Here is a 23,397-nt window from a genome sequence, read left to right on the forward strand (position 1 = left end):
GGAAACTAGGAAGTTCTGTGAAACAAAGGCACCTTCATGTACTTGTTCACAGATCTCTGAAAGCGGAAGGGCAAGTTAGTAGGGTGGTGAAAAAGGCATATGGGACACTTGCCTTTATCAATTGAGACATAGATTACAAAAGCAGGGAAATTATCTTGGTGTTATATCAAACTTTGGTGAGGCCAAAGCTAGAGGACTGTGCGCAGTTCTGGTTGCCACATTATCGGGAGGATGTGATTGCACTGGAGAGGATGCAGAGGAGATTCACCAGGATGCTGCCTGGGATGGAACATTTAAGTTATGAAGAGAGGTTGGAGAGGCTTGGATTGTTTTCATTGGAGCACAGAAGACTGAGGGGCAACTTGATCAAGGTGTACAAGATCATGAGGGACATGGACAGATTGGATAAGGAGCAGCTGTTCTCCTTAGTTGAAGGCTCAGTCATGAAGGGACATAGGTTCAAGCGGCAGGAGTTTTAGAGTTCTTTTACCCAGAAGAACAAAGAACAAAGAACAGCCCGGGAAACAGGCCCTTCGGCCCAACGAGCCCGTGCCGCCATTTTAACATTACCAGTCACCCCTCCATCCATGACCCTTATCGATTGTTTATGGCATTCTGCATTGAGGGAAACTAATTTAGGGACAATTTATTGCCTCCAATCAGCCTAATAGCATATCTTTGGGGTGTGGGAGGAAACTGGAGCACCCGGAGAAAACCCGCGCAAGCATGGGGAGAATGCGCAAGCTCCCACAGACACCGGCCCAAATCCACGTGTCTGCACAGCAAACAATGATAGTCACTGAGCTGTCGTGCTGCCCAGCATCTGGTCCAGTTTAAGCACACACTAACAACATGAAGCACCAGGCTACTCTCGAACATTCAAGAGCAGCCCTAGTATGACCCATCGCGTGTATGCCCCTCGTTGGACAACAAGGCGGACAGACTTAAAACCTGTGAATTAAAAGAGAAAAACATTAGTATCATACCACATCCTTTTACATTACCAGGGACGTCCCAATGCTAATAAACCTTATTTAAAACAATCTCCTATATCCTCCCATCTCCAAGCCACTCATGTGCCTAAGTTACTCTTAAACAACTCCAGCGTGCCTGCCTCCACCACCTTACTTGGCAGAGCATTCCATACCCCCACTACCCTCTGTGTGAAAAACCTCCCTCTAATATCCGTGTTATACCTCTCCCCCTTCACCCTAAGCCCGTGGCCCCTCGTACTGTGAGTCTCTAACATAGGAAATAACTTACCTCTGTTTACTCTATCTATACCCTTTGTAATCTTATATACCTCTATTAGATCCCCCCTCAGTCGCCGTCTTTCAAGGGAAAAGAGCCCCAATTTGCTCAATCTTTCTTCATAACCCAGTCCTTCCATACCAGGCAACATCCTGGTGAACTTCCTCTGCACTCTCTCCAGAGTCTCCATGTCCTTCCAGTAGTAAGGTGACCAGAACTGGACGCAGTACTCTAAATGCGGTCTAACCAACGTTCTATACAACTGCAACATTAGACTCCAGCTCTTATACTCTATACCCCTTCCTATAAAGGCTAACATACCATAGGCTTTCTTCACAACCTTCTCCACTTGTACTGCCACCTTCAAAGACTTGTGCACTTGCACCCCCAGGTCCCGCTGCGTTTCTATACTCTTTATAGGCTTACCCTTTATCATATAACTCCCCCCTACATTATTCTGGCCAAAATGCATCACCTCACATTTATCAGGGTTAAACTCCATTTGCCATATATCTGCCCAATATACCAGCCTATCAATATCCCATTGTATTGCCAGACACTGCTCCTCACTGCCTGCCAATCCAGCCATCTTAGTGTCATCTGCAAATTTGCTGATCACACCACTTACTCCCTCTTCCAAGTCATTTATATATACTACAAAAAGAAGAGGTCCCAGTACTGAGCCCTGCAGCACACCACTAGTGACAGACCTCCAGCTAGAAAAGGACCCCTCCACTACTACTCTCCGTCTCCTTCTAGCAAGCCAGTTCTCAACCCATCTAGATACCTGGCCTTGTATCCCATGAGCCTTAATCTTTTCTACCAACCTACCATGAGGGACTTTGTCAAACGCCTTACTAAAATCCATATAGACAACATCAATGGCTCGGTGAAGATGGTGAAGGTCTGGAGTGCACTGCCTGGGAGGTTGGTGGCTGCGGGTTGCCTCACATCCTTTAAAAAGTATGTGGATAAGCACTTGGCACATAATATTCAGGGTTATGGGACAAGTACTGGCAAATGGGACTATGTGGGAATTCAAGTGTTCCTAATAGTGCAGACATGATGGGCCAATGGGCCTCTTCTGCACTGTATGATTCCATGATTCTATGAAAAGCCAATGGTCTAGAAGGGATGCTTTCTAGATCACTGAGGGAAGTAACAGTGGAAATTGTGGAGTCTCTGGCCACAATGTTGCAATTTTCCTTAGATATATATATTAGAAAGTGCCTGAAGACAAAGGATGGCATTGAAATGGAATGATTAATGAGGGTAATGTGGTTAATGTTGTGTATATGAATTTTGAAAAGACATTTGATAAAATAGAACATAATAGATATTTTAGCGCAATTAAGGGAAATGAGTTTAATGCATTGTTCGATATGAGTGCATGGGTAAATAGTTAAAGAATTGAAAGCAAGCTGTATGGTGGCGCATTCCTTACTCTGCCCCGGAAACTTCTGGTTCACATCTCAATCCAGGTCCTTATGACCAAGGAAAGTTCAGTCATAATGTGGCTGAACAAGTTGAGTATCAACCTGCAAAACCTTCCAACATGTGCCAGTGGCAGCTGGTAAGAGCAAGGGCAGGAAAGACACCACACTGTTGCTAGCCTTGGAAATGGTGCCTAAGATATTTATCAGAATGATACCACGGAGATAAGTGGAAAAAAAAATAAGCTGAGGATCATCTCCTGAAGACAAAAAAGAGGAGATGTGTAGAAGTATTTAAAATTAGGAACGGATTTGATTGCGTATTAAAGGAGAAACATTTAAAGTGGCAGAGGAGTTGGTAAACACAGGGAACAGGTTTAAGGTAATTGGTAAAAGAACTAGAGATGGCATAAGGGAATCTTTTTCACACAATAACTTGTTGTGATCTGAAGTGTCTTGTGTGAGAGGATGATTAACACATTACTTTTAGAAATATTTAAAAAACTGAAGGAGAAAATTTACAGGGGTATACAGATAGAGCCTAGGAGTGTGATTAATAGATTTCCAAATGAAAGAAGCAGGGCAGTGGGTTTAATAGATTTCCCAACGAAAGGAGAAGGGGGAGTGGGATAAATAGATTTCTCAATGAAAGCAGCAGGGGAATGGGATTAATAAATTTCTCAATGAATGAAGGAGGGAATGAGATTAATAGATTTCTCAGTGAAAGGAGCAGGGGAGCGGGATTAATAAATTTCTCAATGAAAGGAACAGGGGAATGGGATTAATAAATTCTCAGTTGAAGGAGGAGGGGGAGGACTGGGATTAATAGATTTCTCAATGAAAGGATCAGCGGAATGGGATTAATAGATTTCTTAATGAAAAGAGCGGGGGAGTGGGATTAATAGATTTCACAATTAAAGGAGCAGGGGGAGTGGGATTAATGGATTTCTCAATGAAAGGAACTGGGAGAGTGAGGTCAATAGATTTCTCAATGAAAGCAGTGAAGGAATGGGATGAGTAGATTTCTCACTGAAAGTAGCAAGGGGAGTGAGATAAATAGGTTTCTCAATGAAAGGAGCAGGGGGATGGGATTAATAGATTTCTTAATGAAAGGAGTGGGGGAATGGGAATAATAGATTCCTCAAAGAAAATAACATGGGAGTGGGGTGAATGGATTTCTCAGTGAAAGGAGCTGTGGGAGTAGGATTAATAGATTTCTCAATGAAAGGAGCAGGGGAGTGGGATTCATAGATTTCTCAATGAAAGCTGCAGACGGAGAGGGATGAATGGATTTCCCAAAGAAAGGAGCAGGGGACTGGGATTAATAGATTTCTCAATGAAAGGAGTGGGGACTGGGATTAATAGATTTCTAAATGACAGGAGCAGGGGATTGAGATTTATAGATTTCTCAATGAAAGGAACACGGGAGTGGGATTAATAGATTTCTCAATGAAAGGAGCAAGGAAGTGGGAATAATAGAGTTCACAATGAAAGGAGCAGGATAGTGGGATTAATAGGTTTCTCAATGAAAAGAGCGGGTGGTGAGATTAACAGATTTCCCAGTGAAAGGAGTGGAGGAGTGGGATTAATGCATTTCTCAATGAAAGGAGCAGTGGAAGGGGATGAATAGATTTTTCAGTGAAAGGAGCAAGTAACTGGGAGTAATAGATTTCACAATGGAAGAAGCAAAGGATGAGATTAATGGATTTCTCAACGAAATGTGCGGGGGAGTGGGATTAATAGATTTCTCAGTAAAAGGTGTGGGGTAATGGGATTAATAGAGATCTCAATGAAACAATCGGAAGAGTGGGATTAATAGATTTTGCAATGAAAGGCGTGGGGGAGTGGGATTAATAGATTTCTCAATGAAAGGAACAGCAGAATGGGATTAATACATTTTTCAATGGCAAGAGCAGGGGAGTGGAAATAATAGATTTCTCAATGAAAGAAGCGGGACGTGGGATTAATAGATTTCTCAATGAAAGGAACAGGGAATGGGATTAAAAAAATTCACAACAAAAGGAGCAGGGGGTCTGGGATTAATAGATTTCATAATGAAAGGAACTAGGACATGGAATTCATATATTTTTCAATGAAAGGAGCAGGGGAGTGGAATTAATAGATTTCTCAATGACAGGAGCAGCGGAAAGGGATTAATAGATTTCTCAATGAAAAGAGCGGGACATGGGATTAATATATTTATCAATGAAAGAAGCAGGGGGAACGGGGTTGATAGATTTCTCAATTAAAGGAGTGGCAGAGTGGAATTAATAAATTTCTCACTGAAAGTAGCTGGGAAGTGAGATTGATAGATTTCTGAATGAAAGAAGCGGGGGAGTGGGTTTAATGGATTTCTCAATGAACGGAGTGGGGGAGTAGGCTTAATAGATTTCACAACGAAAGGAGCAGGGGGAGTGGGATTAATGGATTTCTCAATGAAAGGAGTGGGGGAATGGGATTAATTGACTTCTCAATATAAGGAGCAGGGGAAGTAGGAATAATAGATTTCTCAATGAATGGAGCGTCAGCGTGGGATTAATGCATTTCTCAAAGAAAGGAGCAGTGGAGGGGGATGAAGAGATTTTTCAATGAAAGGAGCAGGGAACTAGGATTAATAGATTTCTCAATGGAAGAAGCAAAGGAGTGGGATTAATGGATTTCTCAATGAAATGTGCAGGGGAGTGGGACTAATGCATTTCTCAATGAGAGGAGCAGCAGAATGGGATTAATAGATTTCTTAATGAAAGCTGCAGAGGGAATGGGATGTATGGATTTCCCAAAGAAAGGAGCAGGGGACTGGGATTAATAGATTTCTCAATTAAAGCAGCAGGGGAGTGGGATTAATAGATTTCTCAATGAAAAGAACAGGGTATGTGGGATTAATTGATTTCTCAAGCAAATGAGCAGTAGACTTGGATAAAATGGTTTTTCATTGAAAGGAGCAAGGGAGTGGGATTAATAGATTTCTCAATGAAAGGAGTGGGGGAGTGGGATTAATATATTAAGCATTAAAATGGGCATGGGGAGTGATATTAAAAGACTTCTCACTGAAAGAAGTGGGGGAGTGGGGTTAGTAGACTTCTCAATGAAAGGAGCAGGGGAATGGGATTAATACATTTCTCAATGAAAGGAGCGGGAGGGTGGAGAGTGGATTAATAGCTTTCTCAATGAAAGGAGCAGCAGAGTGGGATTAATAGATTTCTCAATGAAAGGAGCCGGGGAGTGGGATTAATAGATTTCCCAATGGAAGTAGCTGGGGAATGGGACTAGTAGATTGCTTAATGAAAGGAGCAGCGGGATTGTGATTTCTGGATTTCTCAATGAAAGGAACAAGGAGAGTGGGATTAATAGATTTCTTAATGAAAGGAGCAGGGGAGTGGGTTGAATAGATTTCTCAATGAATGGAGCAGAGGAGTGGGATTAATAAATTCCTCAATGAAACGAACCGCTGGAGTGGATTAATAAAATCTTCAATAGAAGGAGTCGGATGAATAGATTTCTCAATGAAAGGAGCAGGAGAATGGGATTGATAGATTTCTCAATGAAAGGAGCGTGGAATGTGATTAATAGGCTTCTCAGTGTAAGGAAAGGGACAGAGGGATTACTAGATTTCCCAGTGAGAGGAGAAGGGGAGTGGGATTAATAGATTTCGCAATGAAAAGAACAGGGCGAGTGGGATTAATTGATTTCTCAAGCAAATGAGCGGTGGACTTGGATGAAATGGTTTTTCATTGAAAGGAGCAGGGGAGTGGGATTAAAAGATTTCTCAATGAAAGGGGCAGGGGAGGGGGATTAATGGATTTCACAATGAAAGCATCAGGGGAATGGGATGATTAGATTTCTCAACGAAAGGAACAAGGGAATGGGATTAATAGACTTTGCAACCAAAGGAACTGGGGTGTGGGGGGTGGGGGGGTGGATTAATAGATTTCTTAATAAAAGGAGTGGGGGAGTGGGATTAATAGATTCCTCAATAAAAGGAGTGGGGGAGTGGGATTAATAGATTTCTCAATGAAATGAATAGGCGGAGTGCAATTTATAGATTTTTCAATGAGAGGAGAGGGGGAGTGGGGTTAACAGATTACTCAATGAAAGGACCGAGTGAGTGGGATTAAGAGATTTCTCAAGCAAAGGATCAGCAGAGTGTGATTAATAGATTTCTCAATGAAAGGACTTGGGGAGAGGGATAATAAATATCTCAATGAAAGGAGCAGGGGAGTGGGATTAATACATTTCATAATGAGATGATGAAGGGAGTGGGATGAATGGATTTCTCAATGAAAGGAGCAGGGGAGTGGGATTAATAGATTTCTCAATGAAAGGAGCAGGGGAGTGGAGTTAATAGATTTCTCAATGAAAGGAGCAGGGAAGTGGGATTAATAGATTTCTCAATGAAAGCATCAGCGGAATGGGATTAATAGATTTCACAATGAAAGGAGCGGTGAACTGGGATTAATAGATTTCTTAATGAGATGATTAAGGGAACTAATTGATTTCTCAATGAATGGAGAGGGTGAGTGAGATTCATACATTCCTCAATGAAAGGAACGGGTGGAGTGGATTAACAGATTTCTCATCAAATGAAGTGGGAGAGTGGGATGAATGGATTTCTTAATGAAAGGAGCAGGGATGTAGGATTAATCGATTTCTCAATGAAAGGAGCAGGGGAGTGAGATTAATAGCTTTCTCAATGAACGGTGCGGGGGAATGGGATTAATATATTTCACAATGAAAGGAGCAGGGAGTGAGATTAATATTTCTCAATGAAAGGAGTGGGGAAATGGGATAAATACATTTATGAATGGATTTCTGAATGAAAGGAGTAGGGGGAATGGGATTAATAGATTTGTAAATGAACAGAGCGGGGGAGTGGGAAATAATAGATTCCTCAATGAAAGGCAGAGGGGAGTGGACTTAATAGATTTCTCAAAGGAACAGGGGAGTGGGATGAATTGATTTCTCAATGAAGGGAACAGCGGAGTAGGTTTAACAGATTTCTTAATGAAAGGAGCAAGGGAGTGGGATTAATGGATTTCTTAATGAAAAGAGCAGGGGAGTGAGATTTATAGATTTCTTAATGATAGGAGCAGGGGAGTGGAATTATTAGATTTCTCAATGAAAGGAATGGGGAAGTGGGATTAATCAATTTCTTAATAGGAGGATTAAGGAAGTGGGATGAATGGATTTCTCAATGAAAGGAGCAGGGGAGTGGGATTAATAGATTTGTAAATGAACAGATTGGGGGAGTGGGAAATAATAAATTCCTCAATGAAAGGAAGAGAAGAGTGGACTTAATAGATTTCTCAATGAAAGAAGCAGCGGAGTGGGATTAATAAATTTCTCAATGAAGAGAGGAGGGGAGTAGGTTTAATAAATTTCTAAATGAAAGGAGCAGGGGGATGGGATTAATGGATTTCTCAATGAAAGGAGCGGGGGAGCGGGATTAATAGATTTCTCAATGAAAGGAGCGGGGGAGCGGGATGAGAAGATTTGTTAATGAAAGGAGCGGGAGAGTGGGATTATTAGGTTTCTCAAGGAAAGGAGCAGGGGAATATGATTAATAGATTTCTCAATGAAAGGACCGGGGGAGTCAGATTATTAAATTTCCCAATTAAAGGAGCATGGAATTGGATTAAAAGATTTCTTTATAAAAGGAGCAGGGGAGAGGTATTAATACATTTCTTAATGAAAGGAGCAGGGAAGTGGGATTCATAGCTTTCTCAATGGAAGGAGTGGAGCATTTGGATTAATACATTTCTCAAAGAAAGGAGCAGGGGAGTGTGATTAATAGATTTCTCAGTGAAAGGTGGTGGGAGTGGAACTAATTGATTTCTCAATGAATGGAGAGGGTGAGTGGGATTAATAGATCCCTCAATGAAGGGAAAGGGTGGAGTGAATTAACAGATTTCTCATCAAATGGAGCGGGGGAGTGGGATGAATGGATTTCTCAATGAAAGGAGCAGGGAAGTGGGATTAATAGATTCCTCAATAAAGGAGCCAGAGGAGTGGGATTAATAGCTTTCTCAATGAACAGTGTGGGGGAATGGGATTAATATTTCTCAATGAAAGGTACAGAGGAATGGGATTAATACATTCCTCAGTGAAAGGAGCGGGAGAGTGGAATTAATACCTTTCTCAATGAAAGGAGTGGGGGAATGGGATTAATAGATTCCTCAATAAAAGGAGCAGGGAAGTAAGACTACTAGATTTCTCAATGAAAGGGTCAGGGAGTGGATTAATGGATTTCTCAACGAAAGGAGCGGGGGAATGGGATGATTAGACTTCTCAGTGAAAGGAGCAGGGGCAGTGGGAAGAATGGATTACTCAATGAAAGGAGACAGGCAGTGGGATTAATACATTTCTCAAGGAAATGAGCCGGCGAGTGGGATTTATAGATTTGTCAATGAAAGGGGCAAGGGGAGAGGGATTATTAGATTTCTCATGAAAGGAGAGGGGGAGTGAGATTAATGGATTTCACAATGAAAGCATCAGGGGAATGGGATGAATAGATTTCTCAATGAAAGGAGGTGGGCAGTGGAATTAATAAATTTCACAAGGAAAGTAGCAGCAGAGTGGGATTAATAGATTTCTCAGTGAAAGGAGCAGCGGAATGGGATTAATACAGTTCTTAATGAAAGGAGCAGGGGAGTCACATTCATACATTTGTAAATGAAAGGAGTATGGGAGTGGGATTAATAGATTCCTCAATGAAAGTGCAGGGTTGTGGGATTAATTGATTTCTCAATGAAGGGAGCAGGGGAGTGGGATTAACAGATTTCTTAACGAAAGGAGCAGGGGAATGGGATTCTTAGATTTCTCAATGAAAGGAGTGGGAGAGTGGGATTATTAGATTTCTCAAGGAAAGGAGCAGGGGAGTGGGATTAATAAATTTCTCAATGAAAGGACCGGGGAATTCGGATTAATAGATTTTTCAATGAAATGTGCATGGAATTGGATTAATAGATTTCTTAATGAACAGAGAAGGGAAGTGGAATTAATAGATTTCTCAACGAAAGGAGCTTGGGAGTGGGAGTAATACCTTTCTTAATGAAAGGAGCAGGGGAGTGAGATTAATAGATTTCTCAATGAAAGGAGCAGGGAATTTGGATTAATAGAATTCTCAATGAAAGGGGAGGGGAATGGAGTTGATTGAATTCTCAATGAATGGAGCACATGGAGTGGATTAATAGATATCCCATCGAACGGAGCAGGGGAATGGGATTAATAGATTTCTGAATGAAAGGAGCAGGGCAAGTGGGATTAATTGATTTCTCAAGCAAATGAGGGGTAGACTTGGATAAAATGATTTTTCATTGAAAGGAGCAGGGGAGTGTTATTCATAGCTTTCTCAATGAAAGGAGTGGGGGATTTGAATTAATAGATTTCTCAATGAAAGGAGCAGGGGAGTGCGATTAATAGATTTCTCAGCGAAAGGAGTGGGGTGTGGGATTAACACATTAAGCAATGAAAGGGGCATGGGAAGTAGCATTAAAAGAGTGGGGCTCATAGATCTCTCAATGAAAGGAGCAGGGGGATTGTGATTTCTAGATTTCCCAATGAAAGAGCAGGGGTGGGGGTGAGATTAATAAATTTCTCAGTGAAAGGAGCAGGGGAATGTGATTAATAAATTTCTCAATGGAAGGAGCAGTAGAGTGAGATTAAGAGATTTCTCAAGCAAAGAAGCAGGGGAGTGCGATTAATAGATTTCTAAATGAAAGGACTGGGGGAGAGGGATAATAGATTTCTCAATAAAAGGAACAGGGAATTGGGTTAATACAGTTCTTAATGATAGGAGCAGGGGAGTGGGATTAATAGATTTCTCAATGAGATGATTAAGCGAGTGGGATGAATGAATTTCTCAATGAAAGGAGCGGGGGGGTGGGATTAATAGATTTGTAAATGAACGGAGCGGGGGAGTGGGAAATAATAGACTCCTCAATGAAAGGAAGAGGGGAGTGGACTTAATAGATTTCTCAATGAAAGGAGCAGCGGAGTGGGATTAATAATATTAATAATTTTCTCAATGAAGGGAGGAGGGGAGTAGGTTTAAAAAAATTTCTTAATGAAAGGAGCAGAGGAATGGGATTAATGGATTTCTCAATGAAAGGAGTGGGGGAGCGGGATGAGAAGATTTGTTAATGAAAAGAGTGGGAGAGTGGGATTATTAGGTTTCTCAAGGAAAGGAGCAGGGGAATGTGATTAATAGATTTCTCAATGAAAGGACCGGGGGAGTCGAATTATTAAACTTCTCAATGAAAGGAGCATGGAATTGGATTAAAAGATTTTTTAATGAAAGGAGTGGGGGAGAGGTATTAATACATTTCTAATGAAAGGAGCAGGGAAGTGGGATTCACAGCTTTCTCAATGAAAGGAGTGGAGCATTTGGATTAATAGATTTCTCAAAGAAAGAAGCAGGGGAGTGTGATTAATAGATTTCTCAGTGAAAGGTGGTGGGAGTGGAATTAATTGATTTCTCAATGAATGGAGAGGGTGAGTGGGATTAAAAGATCCCTCAATGAAGGGAATGGGTGGAGTGGATTAACAGATTTCTCATCAAATGGAGCGGGGGAGTGGGATGAATGGATTTCTCAAAGAAAGGAGCAGGGGACTGTGATTAATAGATTTCTCAGTGAAAGGTGATGGGAGTGGAATTAATTGATTTGTCAGTGAATGGAGAGGGTGAGTGGGATTAATAGATCCCTCAATAAAAGGAACAGGTTGGGTGGATTAACAGACTTCTCATCAAACAGAGCAGGGGAATGGGATGAATGGATTACTTAATGAAAGGAGCGGGGGAGTGGGATTAATAGATTCCTCACTAAAAGGAGCAGGGAAGTGGAATTAATAGATTTGTCAATGAAAGGAGCAGGGGGAGTTGGAGTAACAGATTTCTCAATGAAAGGAGTGGGGGAATGGGATTCTTAGATTTCTTAAGGAAAGGAGCAGAGAATGGGATGGATAGATTTCTCAGTGGAAGGATCGAGGAGAGTGGTAGTAATACATTTCTCAATGAAAGGAGCAGGGGAGTGGGATTAATAGATTTCTCAATGAAAGGGACAAGGGAATGGGATTAATATATTTTTCAGTGGAAGGAGAAGGGGGAGTGGGATTAATAGATTTCTTAATGAAAGGAGTGGGAAGAGGGATTATTAGATTTCTCAGTGAAAGGAGCAGAGGGAAGTGGGATTAATATATTTCTCAATGAAAGGAGCAGGGGAGTGGGATTAATAGGTTCTCAATGAGAAGAGAGGGGGAACTGGATTAATAGACTTCTCAATGAAAGGAGCATGGAATACGATTAGTAGACTTCCCAACGAAAAGAAAAAAACAGTGGGATTACTAGATTTGTCAATGAAAGGAGCTGGGGAGTGAGATTAATTAGCTGGGGAATGGGATTAATAGATTTCTCAATGAAAGCGGCGGAGGGAATGAGATTAATAAATTTCTCAATGAAAGGAGCAGGGGAAAGGGATTAAAAGATCTCTCAATGAAAGGAGCAGGGGGGAGTGGGATTAATACAGTTTTCAATGAAAGGAGCAGGGGAGAGTGGGATTAATACAGTTTTCAATGAAAGGAGCAGGGGGGAGTGGGATTAATACAGTTCTCAATGCAAGGAGCAGGGGGGAGTGGAATTAATACAGTTCTCAATGAAAGGAGCAGGGGGGAGTGGGATTAATACAGTTCTCAATGAAAGGAGCAGGGGGGAGTGGAATTAATACAGTTTTCAATGAAAGGAGCAGGGGGGAGTGGGATTAATACAGTTCTCAATGAAAGGAGCAGGGGAGAGTGGAATTAATACAGTTCTCAATGAAAGGAGCAGGGGGGAGTGGGATTAATACAGTTTTCAATGAAAGGAGCAGGGGAGAGTGGAATTAATACAGTTCTCAATGAAAGGAGCAGGGGGGAGTGGGATTAATACAGTTCTCAATGCAAGGAGCAGGGGGGAGTGGGATTAATACAGTTCTCAATGCAAGGAGCAGGGGGGAGTGGGATTAATACAGTTCTCAATGCAAGGAGCAGGGGGGAGTGGGATTAATACAGTTCTCAATGCAAGGAGCAGGGGGGAGTGGGATTAATACAGTTCTCAATGCAAGGAGCAGGGGGGAGTGGGATTAATACAGTTCTCAATGCAAGGAGCAGGGGGGAGTGGGATTAATACAGTTCTCAATGAAAGGAGCAGGGGGGAGTGGGATTAATACAGTTCTCAATGCAAGGAGCAGGGGAGAGTGGGATTAATACAGTTCTCAATGAAAGGAGCAGGGGAGAGTGGGATTAATACAGTTCTCAATGAAAGGAGCAGGGGGGAGTGGGATTAATACAGTTCTCAATGAAAGGAGCAGGGGGAAGTGGGATTAATACAGTTCTCAGCGAAAGGAGCGGCAGAGTAGGATTTTTACATTTCGCAATGAAAGGAGCGGGGGAGTGGGATTAATAGATTTCTCAATGAAAAGATAAGGGGGAGCGGGTTTAATAGACTTCTCAATGAAAGGAGTGGGTGAGTTGGATTAATAGATTTCTAAATGAAAGTAGTGGGGGGAGTGGGATTAATAGATTTGTCGGTCAAAGTAGCAGGGGAGTTGGATTATAGATTTCTAAATGAAAGTAGCAGGGGGAATGGGATTAATAAATTTCTCAATGAAATGTGCAGTGAGTGGCATTAATAGATTTCTCAATGACAGGAGCAGTGGAATGGGATTATTAGATTTTTCAATGAAAGGAGCAGGGGAGTGGGATTAAGTGGAATTGTGAAGTGAAAGTGGAACTGATCCACTTCAGATCAGCCATGATCTTATTGAATGGCGGGGCAGGCTCGAAGGGCTAGATGGCCTACTCCTGCTCCTATTTCTTATGTTCTTATGTTCTTAATAGATTTCTCAACGAAAGGAACAGGGAATGGGATTATTAGATTTCTCAATGGAAGGAGCGGGAAAGTGGGACCAATCGATTACTCTACCAGAGGAATAGGGAAGTGGAATTAGCAGATTACTCCATCAAAGTTGTCGTGGAGTGGGATTATTGCTCTCCAGAGAGTTGGCAGATGCCTGATGGCTCAAATTGCTTCTTTCAGTACGCCAAGGATTATATAACACCTTTAATATTAACATAGAAAAATGTCCTAATGTTCTCAGACCGAAATCCCCACTCAGCCAAGATGGAAGACAGTAGAACAAGTGATCAAAGGAATGGACAGAGATATAGACAGGAGGAACGTTTCAGGGATGTTTGGACTGAGGCAGTTGAGGGTAAGAGTGTCAGTGATGGGTTGAAGGCAGTGGGGTCCATAATCAGAGCAACAGAATGACTTGGAGATTATGGAGGAATAAATTGAGGAGGATGGTAAAAAACTGAAAAGTTGAAGTGCTGTAAACAAGGCGTCCAGGCAGATGATGGAGCACTGGGATGACAGGTGAACAAAGCTGCAGTGAGTTAGGATACGGATAGCTTCAATTAATTACAATAAGGAATATGTTTTTAAAACTTCAGTTAGCAGATAGGTGACAATGCCACCTGTACTGTTGGTACAGTCCTTTCAACGAGTGCAATCATTTCTCTCCCTTCTGAACAATACATGACACTGTCACCTTTTTCCCACAGTATCCTCACGAGGTTAACGGCACACCTATGTACTTGTATGAAGTGGCGACTGAATCAGTGTGTGAATCTGCCGCCAGACTACTCTTCATGAGTATCAAATGGGCCAAGAGCGTGCCCGCGTTTTCCACACTCCCATTCCAGGATCAGGTTAGTGGAGTCAATTTTGATTTGATTTATTATTGTCACATGTATTGGGATACAGCGAAAAGTATTGTTTCTTGTATGCTATGCAGGCTATACTGTTCACCGAATACATAAGGGAAATAGATAGAATGCAGAATATAGTGTTGCAGTTACAGGTAGGGTGAAGAGAAAGATTAGCTTAATAATTGATAAGACCATTCAGAAGTCTGATGACAGCAAGGAAGAATTTGTTCTTGAGTCGTTGGTATCTGTTTTCAAACTTTTGTACGATTTTCCGGATGGAAGAAAGTGAAAGAGAGAGTGTCCAGGGTGTGTGTGCTCCTTGATTATGTTGGCTGCTTTCCCAAGGCAGCGGGAAGTGTAGACAGAGTCAATGGGTGGGTTATAACCATCGCTCCCCCCAACACCCACAACACAAGCTCTTTCTCCTGCTGACAAAACATCTGACTCCAGTTTTCAGAGGTCATGAGAGGTTAGATTGCAAACTGCTCCCAACTGAAGATAGAAACATGAAGCTTGACGATGAAAAGTGGACGGAGGCTGAGCAAGTTAGCATTCAGGTGAAGATCTCACTGAAGATGCTTCATAGTGATCACTAACCAGGTTACTCTTGTGTGGGTCCTTTCGTCAATAAATATACATCTAAGAGGAAGCAGCCTGGGAGCCAGAGAGTTCAGATAAACACAGAAGGAATGGCGACTTTAAATGACCACATAATTGTCAGAGAAGTTGAGCTGGAAGCTAAATGAACCATTCCCTCAAGTTGAAGAGAATGGTGTTCATCGAGAAGGATTAATATTTTAATTTTCAGCCTTTTTCATATTTATGTTGGGAAAATATATTCCAAGTGGGGAAAGATCTCTTTTAAACCACTGCAAGAACCAGTGCCCAGGTTTTTGAGGATTTTCTTTTGGGGCTAGGGGCACAAACTGCCTCCAGTTTTACCTGCTGTGCCTTGGAAGCACCCAGGCTGTATCCCAGTGCCTCCGGCAGCAGAACGAATGCACTCATTGGACAGCCACCACACACTGGCCCTCCAATACTTCACACACTCACTGTTCAACACTGAACAGGAAATGGGAAGGGTGGGAATTGATTTGATTTGATGTAATTTAATTTATTATTGTCACATGTACAGGCGTATAGTGAAAAGTATTATTTCTTGCACACTATGCAGACAAAGCATACCATTCATAGAGAAGGAAACAAGACAGTGCAGAATAATGCAGTCATAACTAGGTTTAGAGAAAGAGCAATTTAATGCAAGGTAAGTCCATTCAAAAGTCTGATGGCAGCAGGGAAGAAGCTGTTCTTGAATTGATTAGCAGGTGACCTCAGACTTTTGTATCTTTTTATTGATGGAAGAAGATGGAAGAGAGAATGACCAAGGTGCATGGGGTCCTTAATTATGCTGGCTGCTTTGGTGAGGTTGGTTTGCATGATGGATTGGGCTACATTCATGAGTTTTGTAGTTTCTTGCGGTCTTGGGCAGAGCAGGAGCCATACAAAGCTGTGGTACAGCCAGAATGTTTTCTTTGGTACATCTGTAAAAATTGGGGAGGGTCGTAGCTGACATGCCAAATTTTCTTCATCTTCTGAGAAAGTAGAGGCATTGGTGGGCTTTCTTAACTATAGTGTTGACATGAGGGAACCAGGACAGGTTGTTGATGATCTAGACAACTAAAAACTTGAAGCTCTCACTGTTCCAACAATTCCTCTGTGACGACATTCAAGGACCTAATTTCTACCTAACTTTGGCTCTGGGTGAACGGAGTTTAAGGTAATCATATTTCACCACCAGTTTGTTGCAATTCTGAATTTAACATCAAGATTGTATGTTAAATTATTTCATTATTCAGAAAAAGATAGAGGGTGTGAGGTGGGGGGTGGGGCGCGGGGGGTTGGTGGTAGGGAACAGTAGTGAAGAATTAGCCACTTTTTATCTGGAGCAAAAAGACCAGAGTGGGTGTGTACCCATTGAGAGAATGTGCAAAGATAGGGACAAGTACAGGAAAATCATGAAATCCAAGAGGACCAAGAAGGAACTGGGATATTCCAGTAGATTATTAGGAGAAACAGGTTTGCCATACAGGAAACAGGAAGTTTCTAAGTTTTTAAAGTTTATTTGTTAGTGTCACAAGTAGGCTTGCATTAATACTGTGAAAGTTACTTTGAAAATCCTCTAGCTGGGTATCTTTCTATATATATTAGACCCTGCTAGCCCCTCCTAAAATCAGATTGCCATTTACAAACATAGGGCTCACTTTCGAGAAAATTGTTTTCAATCACATCCAAGTTCTCCTGTAAAATCCTGTCCTAACAAGCAACTTCAAGAATCTAGAATGACCCCCAAGTAATACAGACGTTTATGATGTTTCTGTCTCACGCCAGCTAATCCTTTTGGAAGATGCTTGGAGGGAACTTTTTGTCTTGGGTATCGCTCAATGGGCCATTCCAATCGATTCCAGCACTCTACTGGCCGTCTCTGGTGAGTTGCAACATAGGGTTAAAAAGAAAGGTTAAGATTTAAACCTGGAATCCATCCATTCTGTTAAAGAACACTTAAGTTGATGACAAAAATACAAAATGCTGGAAAAACATAGCAGGTCTGACAGCATCAGTGGAAAGAGAATAGAGTTAACATTTCGAGTCTGGATGATCCTTTGTTTGATCTGACAATAGGTCATCCAAACTTGAAATGTTGGCTCTATTTTCTCTCCACCGATGCTGTCAGACCTGCTGAGATTTTCCAGCATTTTCTGTTTTTATTTCAAAATCCAGCATCTGCAGTAATTTGCCTTTATCTTAAACCAATGAATTTATGCCCAATACATTTGTTTTAAATTTAATTAAATTCTGCAAGTTAAAAGGAGAGGTAGGACATATGGAAGAATGCATGTTAGACATTTTGGTGCTAGTTTCTGTGGACATTCCTGGAATAGGAATTTCATTAATCCCAGTTTTTAAAATCTGGTGGATTTAAACCTCTTCCTCTCCAATGTGGGGAGGTGGTTCTGAATTTTAAACATTTCTCCATCAACAGCATAAGAAATACATCATTACTTGGGTTTGTATATTGTTTACCAGCTGTTCTAAGTAATCTCTATCCCTCTGATTACTAATAATCTAAAGATTCACCCACTTGCTTCCTGGGTGACCACAGAGATAACAAAGAGGTGTGGGTTAGGTGGATTGGCCATGCAAAATGAGGTTTCCTCCCACAGTCCAAAGATATGCAGGTTAGGTTGATCGGCCCTTAGTGGCCTGGGATGTGTAGGTTAGATGGATTAGAACCACCGAACATTATAGCACAGAAACAGATCTTTTGGCCCTTCTTGGCTTTTCCAAACCATTCTTCTGCCTCATCCCACTGACATGCACTGGACCATATCCCTCCACACCCCTCTCGTCCACGTACCTGTCCAAGTTTTTCTTAAATGTTAAAAGTGAGCCGGCATTCACCACTTCATCTGGCAGCTCATTCCACACTCCCACCACTCTGTGTGAAGAAGCCCCCCCCAATATTCCCTTTAAACTTTTCTCCCTTCACCCTTAACCCATGTCCTCTAGTTTTTTTCTCCCCTAGCCTCAGTAGAAAAAGCCTGCTTGCATTCACTCTATCTATGCCTATCATAATTTTATACACCTCCATCAAATCTCCCCTCATTCTTCTATGCTCCAGGGAATAAAGTCCTAACCTATTCAACCTTTCTCTGTAACTCAGTTTCTCAAGTCTCGGCAACATCCTTGTAAACCTTCTCTGCACTCTTTCAACCTTATTAATATCCTTCCTGTGATTAGGTGACCAAAACTGCACACAATACTCTAAATTCGGCCTCACCAATATCTTATACAACCTCACCATAACATTCCAACTCTTAGACTCAATACTTTGATTTATAAAGGCCAATGTACCAAAAGCACTCTTTATGATGCCATCTACCTGTGACACCACTTTTAGGGAATTATGTATCTGTATTCTCAGATCTCTCTGTTCTACTGCACTCTTCGGTGTCCTACCATTTACCTTGTATATTTTACCTTGGTTTGTCCTTCCAAAGTGCTGCACTTTGTCTGCATTAAACTCCATCTGCCATTTTCCAGCCTATTTTTCTAGCTGGTCCAAATCCCTCTGCAAGCTTTGAAAAGCTTGTCCACTACACCTCCAATCTTTGTATTATCAGCAAATTTGCTGATCCAATTTATCACATTATCATCCAGATCATTGATATAGATGATAAACAACAATGGACCCAACACTGATCCCTGTGGCACACCACTAGTCACAGGCCTCCACTCAGAGAAGCAATCCTCCGCTACCACTCTCTGGCTTCTTCCACTGAGCCAATGTCTAATCCAATTTACTACCTCTCCATGTATACCTAGCGACTGATTAGTGGGGTAAATGTGTGGGGTAGTGGGGGTAAGGCCTATATGGGATTGTTGTTGGTGCAGACTCGATGGGCCAAATGGCCTCCTTCTGCACTATGATTTCTATGATTTATATGATTGGCCATGTTAAATTGACCCTTAATGTCAGGGGGATTAGCAGGGTAAATAGGTGGAGTGACGGGAATAGGGTGCTGGGTGAAATTGTGGTTGGTGCAGGCTCAATGGGCTGAATGGCCTCCTTCTGCACTGTAGGGATTCTATGATTCTAACAGCAGGTAGCAGCAACCTTGTTTCACCAGATTCATTCTATTGGTAGAAATGCCACAGTTATAGCATTGTGCGATGCTGAGTGAGGAGATGCTATGATGCCTTGCAACAGTTACCACAAGTACAGGGCATTGGTACCCACTCAGCCAGCATCTGCTTTCTGATCATCCATGTGAAATTATCCTGAATTCCGGTGTGAGTTTGTAAAAGTCAAGCGAAGGGATAGAGGATCCTCACCCCTGCTCCTGCTGCACAAGCAGCCAACATCCAACTCTATTGCAAACATGAAACCTCCATTTACAACTGCAACACATTGCAAATAGATCAGAGAATATGGGTACTTCATTGATTGCAGCATCTAAAAATAAGCCATTCTTGAATGATTACTAAAATTGCAAGTGGCACAAGATATTCACAACCAAAAGAGAAAATGCTGGAAAATCTCAGCAGGTCTGGCAGCATCTCTAAGCCATGATGTGGAGATGCCGGCATTGGACTGGGGTAAACAGAGTGAGAAGTCTCACAACACCAGGTTAAACAGACTTTAACCCGGTGTTGTGAGACTTCTTACAGCATCTGTCAGGACAAAGGGCCATCTGGACTCCAAACAGCTCTTTTCTCTCCTTACAGATGCTGCCAGACTTGCTGAGATTTTCCAGCATTTCCTCTTTTGGTTTCAGATTCCAGCTTCCAGCAGTAATTTATTTTTATACAAGATATTCACAAGCTGGGGCGCTGCAGATGGATGAAATGGTTTGGAAGTTGGTTTGATTTTGGTCACCGATTCCTCCCCCCGCCCCCCCCCCCCCGTTAGTTCTGGGAAATGGATACACGAATCCAGCTACTCGAGCCGCTTTCAAAGGAGCGAAGCGAGTCGGACAAGTAAACGTTTAGTGACTCGGTGCGTCTCTCCCTCTCTGTCCCTCCAGGGATGAACAGTGACAACACAGACTCGCAGAAGTTGAACAAGATCATCGCGGAAATCCATGCTCTGCAGGAGGTGGTGGCACGGTTCCGGCAGCTCCGTGTGGACGCCACTGAATTCGCCTGTTTGAAATGCATCGTGACTTTTAAAGCGGGTGAGTCCGTTTCCCTGTGTAAAACTTCCAGGCACACATTACCGCTCGCACCTTAACCTTGATGGTGAATTCGCAGCTTCTACCCGCGGACCAGGTTACAGGAGTGCTCCAGTCTGAGGCATCTTTGAATTCGGGTGCAGACTCCGAATCGCCAAAGGGCCAGCTCCTGCAGTGTTGAGTCTGTTTCACACTGGGACTTACCCCGGTACCAGGGAACGATCCACGGGACCTGGGGCTCGCTTTGGGAGCTGATATTTGAAACTAGATTGGCATTGGGATCTATTTGAGGCCAGCAATGGGTTCTGTGGACATGTATTGGGGTGGCACGTTGGCACAGTGGCTAGTACTGCTGCCTCACAGCACCAGGAACCTGGGTTCAGTTCCCGGCTTGGGTCACTGTCTGAGTGGAGTCTGCACATTCTCTCTGTGTCTGCATGGGTTTCCTCCGGGTGCTCCAGTTTCCTCCCACAGTTTGAAAGATATGCGGGTTGGGTGCATTGACTTGAATAGGTACCAGAGTGTGGCAACTAATGGAATTTCACAGTAACTTCATTACAGCGGTAATGTAAGCCTTACTAGTGATGAATAAATAAACTTTAAAACTATATTGGGATCTTTGGAACTGGGACTGGTTTGGCGATTGTGTGGTACTGGGCTTTGTTTGAGAAGGGGAGTGGGATCTTTGGCTTTTGAGGATGGAATCTCAGGCACAGAAATAGTTTTGGAATATGGGATTAAAAAGCACTCCTTGAGTGTTAGATTCCCCCAACTGGAGAATGAGTGGAAGTGTAGGTGCCCATACTCATTCTAGAATGCTTGCAGTCTGGGCTCCCATACTTGGGTTATGGGCCATGACTAGATTATGATTCTGTTAGTTTCACTTTGCAAATCCAAGGGCACAAAAAACCCTCTTCTCCTCTTCCAGAAAAAACACCCTGGAACTGAAAAAAAAATGAGATCAGGAAAGGGGTCATGACCTCATTTCTATCAGATTCACATATTTGAGTTTTAGCACCTAAAGTCTTGGTGCAGTCTGAATACATTGAAAACAGATTGATGGCAGCACATTGGCACAGTGGTTAGCACTGCTGCCTCACAGCACCAGTGACTTGGGTTCAATTCTGGCCTCAGGTAACCAACCATCTGTGTGGAGTTTGCACATTCTCCCCATGTATGCATGGGTTTCCTCCAGGTGCAAGAGTTTCTTCCCACAGTCCAAAGATGTGCAGGTTAGGTGGATTGGCCGTGTTAAATTGCCCCTTAGTGTCAGGGGGATTAACAGGGTAAATACATATGGTTATGGGGATAGGGTTTGGGTGGGATTGTGGTCGGTGCAGACTCGATGGGCCAAATGGCCTCATTCTGCACCGTAGGAATTCTATGATTCTAAGTTGTACCTTCCAATGTTAACAAGTTCACAGACTCCATTTCGATTGGTGCAGGTAAACTCCATGTTCACCTTGAATGAAATCAGTTTTCACAAACCATTCTTGCACATTCTCCCATTTTCAAAGAATGAAAGATGGTGGCAGCACACAGGAAACATTTCATGCGTGTATTGCCTTCTTTAAAATGCCTTTAAATTGAACACTAATAATTTCACAGGTGACAGTGTTATTAAGATTTATTCCCATTTGTATTTCATTGGTTCATCATTTGGAGCAGATGTTTTCTGAAGATCATTCTACAATAACTCACTCTGAGTCTGTTTTGCTCTTTTGTTTTTAGTTCCTACTCAAAGTGGCTCAGAGCTGAGAAATTTCCGCAATGCTTCAGCGATCGCAGCGCTGCAGGACGAAGCTCAGCTCACTCTCAATAGTTACATCCACACCAGGTAAGGATGGGCAGGCTCCCACACAGTTGTACACAAGCTGGAAGGAATGTAAAATGCTTCTGCAGCAGGCTGGTGCAATGTGCTCCTTCCAGGTTGATTCACAACAGATCTGCAGAATGGCTGATCTGCACAAGCAATTATACCATAAATACTCAATCTGTATCAAAAGTTCCACATTTTATACTGTGCTGAAGAACCATCCACCCCTTTCTCTGCTGCCGGTGCTTACATTCAAATGCTTGTTTGGGTCAAGTCCTTTTCCCCTTAAAGGGCTATCAATAAATAACCACAAAATACATTGATCTTTAATTATAATGTTCTATTTGCTTTCTTAGTCACTTGCTGCACCTGCATACTAACTTTTCCCTATTCGTGTACCAGGACACCCAGATTCCTCTGTACTGCAGAGTTCTGCAAGTTCTTCTATTTAAATAATATGTTGCTTTTCTATTCTTCCTGCCAAAATAGACTAGTTCATATCTTCCCCACATTATAATACATCTGACAATTTTTTGCCCACTCGCTTAACATATTATAATTCTTTTGCACACTACTTATGTCCTCTTTCCTACCTATCTTTGTGTCATCAGCAAATTTAGCAGTCATACATCCCTTCATCCAAGTCATAAATTGTAAATAGCTGAGGTCCCAGCATTGATTCTTGTGGCACTCTACTTATCACATTTTTGACTTGATTTGATTTATTATTGTCACATGTATTAGTATACCGTGCAAAGTATTGTTTCTTGTGCGCTATACAGAAAAAGCATACCATTCATAGAGAATGAAAGGAGAGGATGCAGAATGTAGTGTTACAGTCACACCTAGGGTGTAGACAAAGATCAACTTAATGCAAAGTAGGTCCATTCAAAAGTCTAATGGTAGCAGGGAAGAAACTGTTCTTCAGTTGGTTGGTATGTGACCTCAGACTTTTGTATCTTTATCCCGACAGCAGAAGTTGGAAGAGAGAATGTCTGAGGTGCGTGGGGTCTTTAATTATGCTGGCTGATTTTCCGAGGCAGCGAGAAGTGTAGACAGAGTTAATGGATGGGAGGCTGGTTTGTGTCTCACCAACCCTAAAAAAGATCCATTTATCCCTACTCCCTGTTTCCTGTTAGCCAACTGATTCTCTATCCATGCTAATATGTTACTTCCAGCACTATGAGGTTTTATTTTGTGTCATAATCTTTGATGTGAAACCTTATCAATGCCTTCTGGAAATCTACAGCACATTCACAGGTACCCCTTTACTCACAATGCTAGTTGCTGCCTCAAGGAACTCCAATAAACTAATCAAGCATGATTTCCCTTTCACAATTACGTGTTGATTCTGTTTGATTGCATTGAGATTTTCTAAGCTCCACGATCATGTTCTTAATAAATTCCACCAATTTGCCTATGA

The 23,397-nt window shown here is 42.2% G+C and overlaps 1 protein-coding gene across 3 annotated transcripts in view; it reads left to right on the plus strand.

Annotated features, from left to right (window-relative positions):
* nr2e1 (nuclear receptor subfamily 2, group E, member 1) overlaps positions 1-23,397 on the plus strand; it is a 56,017-nt gene that overhangs the window by 20,828 nt on the left and 11,792 nt on the right. For all 3 annotated transcript variants that reach the window (XR_013887036.1, XM_080192862.1, XM_080192861.1), the window contains exons 5-8: positions 14,280-14,426; positions 16,815-16,911; positions 20,012-20,161; positions 21,890-21,995. Coding sequence is in view for 2 of the 3 variants with exons in the window: in XM_080192862.1 (XP_080048988.1) it covers positions 14,280-14,426; positions 16,815-16,911; positions 20,012-20,161; positions 21,890-21,995 (500 nt within the window). In the remaining variant the exon portion in view is untranslated. The remainder of the gene's footprint in view (positions 1-14,279; positions 14,427-16,814; positions 16,912-20,011; positions 20,162-21,889; positions 21,996-23,397) is intronic.

The sequence above is a fragment of the Carcharhinus amblyrhynchos genome, chromosome 7, assembly GCF_965287045.1.
Source record: "Carcharhinus amblyrhynchos chromosome 7, sCarAmb.v2.hapA, whole genome shotgun sequence".
NCBI lineage: Eukaryota > Metazoa > Chordata > Chondrichthyes > Carcharhiniformes > Carcharhinidae > Carcharhinus > Carcharhinus amblyrhynchos.